This window comes from Camponotus vicinus, unplaced genomic scaffold (assembly GCF_025532165.1).
Source record: "Camponotus vicinus isolate PSW18456_S1 unplaced genomic scaffold, iyCamVici1.0 SCAF_2, whole genome shotgun sequence".
Lineage (NCBI taxonomy): Eukaryota > Metazoa > Arthropoda > Insecta > Hymenoptera > Formicidae > Camponotus > Camponotus vicinus.
The window spans coordinates 24,196,016-24,205,026 of NW_028141956.1; the positions used below are offsets into that span (position 1 = coordinate 24,196,016).

A 9,011-nucleotide genomic window follows, 5' to 3' on the forward strand; every position below is an offset into this window, starting at 1 on the left:
ACGGATTATAATGACGAATTTATTAGACAAAGAAATTTACTCTTGGTTCATCGATTGTTATTTTCGCAAATGCCATGTTGTGTTAAAAGAGCATCGTCGGCATCGCGGCGATTCTTTTAATCCTGAATGAGTGAAGTATAAATTGAATTGCACTCTAAAGTGACTGATTATGCCAAAATCAGTGTAATAGACATTTGACAAACGCACAGGTCACAAAGTTACTGATTATCTGCTAGTCAAACAGAGTTAACATGCAAAAGGTGGGGTCGCACCTTATCTTACTCGCACATCCAAGATTAAAATATGTAATTATCGCTAACGGATCATATTGTGTAACAATGTTGTGCTCGTAATATTCAATACGATTGCATCGACAGGCGAATAATAGCAGGCAAATAATATTGCTTAATGTCGCGGAATAACTCACAGCCGTTGAGATGACTGCAACATGACGAGAATCGAGGTGTTATTCGCAAACAACGTAGCAGATATCGTGCATGAAAATTGAATTGGTTGTCGAACGAGCATTATTCACTCTGTTGCCGCAAGTCGGTTAATTATTACGATCGTCCGTCGTCCGGATGCTTTCCCGCGTAAAAACAGAGAATCGAAGCCTTCGTCGTTTTAACCGTTTATATTTCAAATTCCTCTACATCGGCAGAATTTTATATTTATATTTTATTTTATATTTAATTATTATTTTTAATTTTATATTTATATTTTACATTTAATTCGATTATATGTATTTAATATGGATATGTGTAAGAAATTCTATGTATAAAGATTATTGTGCTTTATATAACTTCTTAAAAAAGGAACTATTAAATACATACTAGTTATTGTTTTATTCAATTTCACGAAATATTACATTTAATTTTGTGATATTATAAATATTTTTACGTATAAAAATTCCATGAAATAAATTTTTTATCTCAGAATTTATCGCGAAAATTGTCTGTGTAAAACTCTCAGCAGAAATTTTATGTAAATGCAAGCGAAATACAAACGATTAATACGCGATGCGCGTGCGACTTTTCCCTGGCGCCTTTCAATAATATTCGGAATCTGTCCAGTCAACAATCGTCTATATTGGTGTCATTTTTCGATAACTGTTTAATCAATATATTGACTCGAGGATGAAGCTGCAGACGACTGCGCATTGTTTTCGTGTAGTTTCGCTGCGACTTTATTATTATCGTTCGCGGCATTCCACGAGAAATGTTCCTAAAAAATTTGTAACATATCTTACACATACACACTATACACTCATGCATACATAACACATATACACAATCGTGTACATACACGATGAATACAAAGATATACGGCACGCGTGGACACGTGTAAGCTCGTGCATCCGAAATCACACACGAAATCACATTGTGTTGAGAGGACAAGTTAAATTAAGTGGAAATGCATACCGGACGAGCGTAACATAGTTTTAAGTAAGGGTCACGTATTGTACGTATGTGTTGTACATAGCCTAAATAAAAATTACATTTAAAATTATATTTCCCTTTTCCTCTTGTCTTTATAATTTTTTCTTGTATAAAGTACCAAAGATAAGATAGTAAAATCTATGTCGAAGTATACATTTAGAAATTAACATTAGAGAGACATTTAATATACATATATATAATCGAATTAAATAAAATTAAATGATTCATTAAACAAAGATCAAATATAAATTAAGCAAATACAATTAATTAATAATTTTTTTATACAGATCGTTTACTTTATGCATATCTATTCTGTATAAAGTAGACAATCCAAGATAATAAATTTTTAAATAAATAATTATTACGCAACGATTTTTGCTTTTTAAACGAATATTTAATATAATAAATTGCACAAATACCAAAAAAAATCTTTTTTAAATAAAAACTTTTGAAAAATATATGATTAATAAAAGAGTCTAATTTTTATATATTTTTAATAAATATATTTAAATAAATATAATATAAAATTTTAATACGAGTTGCGCATGTATTTTATTTTATATACATATACACTCGTCTATAAACTAATCATAATATGAAATGGTAGGACGTCCAGTGCCTGCAAAATGGTTTCTTAAAAGAGATCAAAAATTAAATTAATTCAAAAAATTTATTAATAAAATATATTTGTTGTAACCACAATTTTTTTTATCAAGAAAGTCTACAAAACTTATTGCTTTAAATTTATATATTTTTGAAAAAAATGAATTTGATCTATTATATCCATATTCAACTACAACTTACTACTAAGTATTTTCATCATTAAGATAATATTGATATTACAATTGTATCGAAAAAGTTCTTTTTTTAATATAATCTTATGAAAATAAAAAATTCTAATTTTTTTATGTATAAAATATCTAAATAATATTTTATTATTGTGAAGCCTTTTACAAAATATTACTACCTATGTATAGAAATATTAATTAATAAGAACATTTTATTAAATATATTAATTAATAGAAACATTTTATTTTAAGTATTTTAAAATAAAAAAAAAATCCAGAATATTTTATATATATGCGTTCCATTATACTCTCTAGTATAATTTAAAAATTTAAATAATTTGGATAATTTAGAATAAATCATTGCCGAGAAAACGAAAAAAGAATAAGTAGTAATATATCTGAGCATAATATAAATAATAAATAATGTATAAATTATTTACCGCATATTGTTGCTCTGTACGTTGCCCGATGCTTTCTCAGACCTTTCCTCTTTTGTTAATCCTTTGCTATTTCTATCTAGCACTCACACTCACCCCCGAAAAAACGATTAATAATAATCTAATATATGCAATGATTGCGAGACAGTTGGCGACATTCCCGATCGCGAAATAATTACATGAGATATTTTATTTTTTATATCATTAAAGATAGAGACCGCGATCTTTATTATTGATAGTATGTATATTATGCGCGCCAATTGTAAGAGCCAAAAATTAATATAATTGAAGATTATGATATAATAATAGTCTATTTAATAATTTATGTTTGCATTTTACAAAAATTTAAAATATCGACGAAATATATTTGTCTCTAAATATTGTTAGACGAATAATTATTATCAATAAAGATCGATAATCGAAGGGACAAAATTTACAATTTTTAGTATCGCTTTAATTTTTATTTGCAATTATGGATGATCGTACTTCAATAAAGATTTGTCGTCATAATAAGTTTCATGTCATTTATCAAGATTTATCAGATTTAAAGGTTTAATAATCGTTAATTGTAATTATCATAGTGATTTATGTTTCAATCACGTTTTAGAAAGAAAATTCCATAATATACGAAGTATTTCGCACAACTATCTTCGAATATCGATCAAATTAGATCACTTAATAATTGATGTAGATCAAACTACTGACTCAGACAAGCATTGAACTTCATCGCTCATGTCGTCTTCAGATATGATATAATCCTGTTCATTTCACGAAATCCTCAGACTACATATCTGGACAAAACTGCTAAAGAGTGCAAGGAGTTTTCACAAACAAGACACTGGCGGATGGGTCTATCTCCTAATTTGAAGAACCAATTTAAGGCCATGACGCTATAAACCTCTATTATTCATTATTAAAAAGAAGCTATTCTAAGAGGTAAAAAGCTCGAGAAACAATGACGAATTTGAAAGAATCGATAAAGCAACCTAGCAATTAATTTGTAATATTAAATAAATATGATGTTATACATGTACAAAAGCAGATCGAAATATATATTTCTTTCTCTAAGATAAGGATATTATTATTAATAATGTAGTGTTATAAAAAATATAGAAATATGTATTATTAATAATGTATTATGTATTGTAATGTAATATGTATTATTAATAATGTAGTGTTATAGAAAATATAGAAATATGTAATACAATCCTAGGGAATATACATATTAATACATCGTAAAGTATAATAAATATAACCCCCTATGGCATTACTTGTAAAGAAACTTGTAGAGAAACTTTTTAGTTCTGACCGACAATATTACCTTCCCGTAGCCTCATTAGATATTTTGGGTCCACTTGCTTTCTCATCCTTTGTAAAAAAACAAATTTTATACAGTTATTAATTTAACGCGATAATAAGTCGATCGAAAGATTCATTTGGTTTCGTTCTTCTTCTTTTTCTAGTTTTGTAAGTGCAAACTCCCTTAATAAATAATCTCTTTAATTGCAATATAATTCTATTTATAATTTTATGCTATGTATTCTAAATACATTCATATTCTGCTTCTTTAAATGCTTTTTATATTACAGAATACGTGAAATTATCAATGAAATTTTAAAGTTTTGTGTAGTAAATGGATAATCTATATAAGAAGAACGAGATTTAAAAATTAAATGAATTTTTTGATCGATTTAATTACATACAAGTAAAAGCATTATAAATAAAAGGGAGATATATATACCATTTTAAATTTGGGAAACAATAAAGTACGTAGAGCAATCGCAACAGGTCCGGTTTGGCGATCCATACCTCATCCAGCTTATTCGCAATCGCTACGCCCATTAAAGTTGCGCAACGTTTTGCGCTTACTTTCGTTTCGTCTATTTTCGTATCTATTCCGTATTGCTAAACAAATAACCAGATTATGGCAATTGATTAAATATGTGTATACGTTGTAATCAATTAACATAGAATATACAAAGTGTTGTACAAAACTCGAGAGGGAGTTTCACTAAAATATACTTTCAGAAAAACAAATGAAATTGTGAATTTTATTCACTCTTTTTGTATTATTATTTTTTATGGCAGTTGCATGATCGCAATATATTTTCGTATCTCAAATTCCATAAGATATACTCTGCATAAATTTTGAAATGTGTTTCATGTGATACATACTGCACCAGATTTTTCAGTGAAACATTTGGCCAAAAAGTTCGTTTGCACCGGACCCGGGCAAACAATCGTCACATCGATATTAGAGTATTCTTGCTTTAACGATTCAAAATAACCCTGCGAATAATGTAATGTTACTATCTATTTCTCTTAAAGATTTTCGCAACATTATTGCATTCGTTCAACAAAATTATTATATTAAGAGTACTTACATGCAACGCATATTTAGTAGCACAATAAGTCGCTGACATAGCTACCGGTACAAATCCCGCGACGCTAGAATTAATGACAATATGCCCACTGCTTGTTTGTAAAAAATATTGAACAGCTAGTCTACTCAGAGATACAACTGACAATACGTTTAATTCAAACATTTCTCTATCGACTTCTATTTCAATCTTCTCCCATTGCGCTCTTTGACTTCGACCAGCATTATTAACGAGTACATCCAACTGAAATGTATATCATAGTAAAGCTCTTTTTCTATTAAATAAATATATAATAAATATATAACATATATTAAATAATATATAATAAATATTAGATAAATAAATAATGAATATTAATATAATAAAAAGTGAGAAATATCGAAAATTATTAAGATTAAAAGAAATGTAAAAAATTTCATCGAATCGTGCAATCATGCGTTATTACACGTCATCAATAAATTATATAACAAAGTATATAAAACGTACTTTTCCAAATTTGTCGATCACGTGTAGGAATGCTTCTTTGTGCGAGTCCAAATTAATCATATCCAAAGGGTATACTGCCACGTCGTCGTCAGTCAAGTATTTGTTTTCTGAAGAAAAGAGAAGAGAATGAAACATTTATAAAAGTAGCATATTTTTATACAATTTAGTATCTCAAATTATATAAAGAAAAATCATCAATTTATTGGAAGGAATACGTCAATTTACCTTGCAGACATCTCTTTTTTACTTGTTCCAATTCAGGAACTCTCCGAGCGGACAAAATTAATTTACAGCCAGCTTTGGCTAGCACGTAGGCTAATTGCTCTCCGATACCGCTCGACGCACCAGTTATCCATACGACTTTGCCCTTCAAAGAAGCTGTGACGACACGAAATAAATCGATATATAGATTAATTTATACATTTATACCTGATAAGCTTCTTTATTTTACACGATCCATATAAGTTGCAACAAATTTTGCAGTAAGAGTTTTTTTTATATAAAAAAATTATTTAAAATATAAATAATTATATTAAAGAAAGAAAACTCTGTCTGGAATGCTTCTGTCGCCAATTATATAAATCGTGTAAAACGAGCCTACTTTATTTATTTCATCTAATTTACGGTACTTGAAGAAAAGTTTCTCGTTTTTCAGACTTCGCACTAACAAGAGATATAAGTGTACTTACATACGGGTTTGCCGAATATCTCTTTAAACTTGAGCAATAAATCGCAGTCAAAAATGCAGGGTAAAATTAGATAGATGCTATAATAGAATATAAGTAGAGCAAAAACAATTAGCATAACGGTGAAAAAATCCATATTATCTGATTCGAAAAATTATATCTGCCAACAAACAAAGAGAAGCTATTATTACATATAGATATTACATATATATTTTAAAATGCAATTGCATTTTCCTGATTGAGAGACGTCGCGCATTTCAATATAACTTCTATTATTCATCCCATAATTTATATTCTTGGAAAAAAATTATTAGTTGCGGAAAGATTTTATTACCTTATAATATTTTTTTCCTTTTATAAATTTAACTTTTTTCTATTTTCCTCTGCAATGTATTTAAATATACCGTAATAAATTATAGTCAATAATATTTGCACATAAGTTTAATCTAAAAGATCCAACATGTCGTACATATCGTTAAGATTACGATTCTGAATAATCTTCAAAAGTTTTTAACTGTCGCTTATTTATTATTCATTAAAAATTTATGTCATTATTTATTAAAAATTACTAACGAACAAAAGTTTACTTTAATCCTCAGTGAATAAAAAAATAAAAATTGATAAATAAGACTTATAATAATTTATAACCAATGTGTATCCAATTTTTTATACGAAGATGAAATAGTCTTACATTATGCTTTTCGGTTGAAAGGTAAGTAGAGAGAAAAATGATTTTTAAACGATCAGACAATGTAAGAAGGACACGCGGACATATGTGAAATTATATTTATATAATTTTATAATATATAATTATATAATATATTTATATAATTTATATAATTATATTTATAAACATCGTTTTGTATTAAAAATACAGGCATCTCTTTGTATAAATAGTCGCAAACCAATACCACACCATCTATTTATAAATCTTATTTATTATTTTTTTATTCATTCCAGAGAGAGAATATTTAAACAATCGATTTTTTACTTGTTAATAAATAATTTTTGACGCTAATGTATGTGTGTGTGTGTAAATCCAGATAACACATATTTCTAAAAGACGTTTTAAAAATGACTTAAAATTTCATCATACTTTAGACATCTTTAAAATGTTTTTTGATTTTGTGTTGTCCGGGAACGATATATTCTATTATACTGAGAAATAATAATCAATAATTACGATATTTATATTGGACATGCAAGCACAAATTATTTCTATTATTTTCTAACGTAGCGTCTCCTGATAAAATATTTTAGAAAATGATTCGTAACTCGGGCATGAATATGAATTTTTTACAGTATTTTTTTTAAGTAAAGTAAAATTTGATTTCTTTCATAATTTACCTGTATGTATTCCTCTTTCTCAATATATATCACTCTAATAACATATATCACTCTAATAATATATATCACTCTAATAATAATATATATCGCTTTTCTAATTTAATGAAAACCAATTCACTAAATATGCTGAAGAGACACGCGTGCGGTGATCACTCGTCGCCTTAACGAGAATAATGCAGAAGACTCGAGCACGTCGAATATAAATACGACCAACGCGGTTTGATTTCAGCCACAGACTTATAAAACGATGTGGAGTCTTATACGAAAAAAACATGACAACAAAGTGCGACGCAAACAACTTTCGAGAACGGCAAGAAAGGCAAAAACGTTGACACTTTCAAATTGTTTTTCAAAATTTACTCCTTGAAATAATATTTAATTTACCAACCGGTAAATTTTTTTCTGATTGGTCAATCTAACGCTACTTTAGTCCAAGAAATAAATTTTGGAACGTAACTCGATATGATTTATTAGGATTCGAAACACATGCAATGTTTAAATTAAAATAGATATATGTTAGACAAATTTGTTGAGTTTAATAGAAAACGATTGAAATCAATGGTTTTAAATTTTTATATTAAAAATGAAGGCCCCTCTCTGTAGCTAATATCAAGATATTTTTATCCCGATGATTTAAGCCCAGATAATATATAAGAAAGAATGTAAATACGTGTGATAGCAGACGTTAATAAAAAATAAAATAAACAGATTTGACGTGATAGTAAACTAAACTCAAGATATATAGACTTTCGGATAAATTGTAATAGTATTATAATTATAATTGTAATAGTATTGGTATCTTCGAAGAAAGATTTGAATTAAAAAATTGACTAGGAATTCTATAAATCATTTTTAATTCACAACTTAATTCGATATTATAGATTAATATCTTTTTAGTTATCATATATTTCGTTAAGTAAAGCAATTTTTTTTCAAATTATAATATGTTACACGAATGCACGATTGAAGCAAATTTTTTTCGTATTGCATTACAGGATGTCATAATTTAAAATTATTGCGACGTACATGCAGAAAGTTGCTTGCATCGCACTTTATCGCAGTTGTTAATAATAATGTGCATAGAGCGACATTATTATGAAGTCAACAGTTTTTGAAACAGAAAAAACTTGTTTTTTCGTCCCTTAATATTTCAATCTCTGAAATAATTATATATTTTATTGTATATATATATATATATATATATATATATATATATATATATTATTCTCTATAAAATCTTCCCTTTTTCTAATAATACATAGTTTTTATTCTGTACAGGAATATAAATCTAATATAAATATATGTGTACGTAATTGGAAAAATCAAAAAGCGATATAATAAAAAAATCGATTATTTATTATCAAAAATGTTGTGCCGAGGAGTACGCTTTTCAAAATTTCACGTATCTATTGGAAATATGAACAATAGAATATAATCGACCGACAAA

At 27.4% G+C, this 9,011-nt stretch overlaps 1 protein-coding gene across 1 annotated transcript; it reads right to left on the reverse strand.

Annotated features, from left to right (window-relative positions):
• Window positions 1–3,784: 3,784 nt before the first annotated feature.
• LOC145966835 (dehydrogenase/reductase SDR family member 7-like) lies at window positions 3,785–7,766 on the reverse strand. Its single transcript, XM_083091213.1, has 8 exons — window positions 7,565–7,766; window positions 6,221–6,377; window positions 5,757–5,909; window positions 5,532–5,638; window positions 5,049–5,288; window positions 4,840–4,953; window positions 4,406–4,569; window positions 3,785–4,032 (listed from the first exon to the last, which is right to left on the reverse strand). The coding sequence occupies exons 2-8, from the start codon at window positions 6,351–6,353 to the stop codon at window positions 3,963–3,965; spliced, it is 981 nt and encodes a 326-aa protein (XP_082947339.1). The 5' UTR covers window positions 6,354–6,377; window positions 7,565–7,766; the 3' UTR covers window positions 3,785–3,962.
• Window positions 7,767–9,011: the final 1,245 nt, after the last annotated feature.

Bases quoted from the DNA above. Each gene is read 5' to 3' on its own strand.
- LOC145966835 (XM_083091213.1), bottom strand. From the start codon at position 6,353: ATGGATTTTTTCACCGTTATGCTAATTGTTTTTGCTCTACTTATATTC. The intron at 5,910-6,220 runs GTAAGTACACTT...GTGTCGTCACAG, and splicing joins GATATTCGGCAAACCCGTAT to CTTCTTTGAAGGGCAAAGTC. The intron at 4,033-4,405 runs GTATATATATCT...TTTTTTACAAAG, and splicing joins TGTTTCCCAAATTTAAAATG to GATGAGAAAGCAAGTGGACC.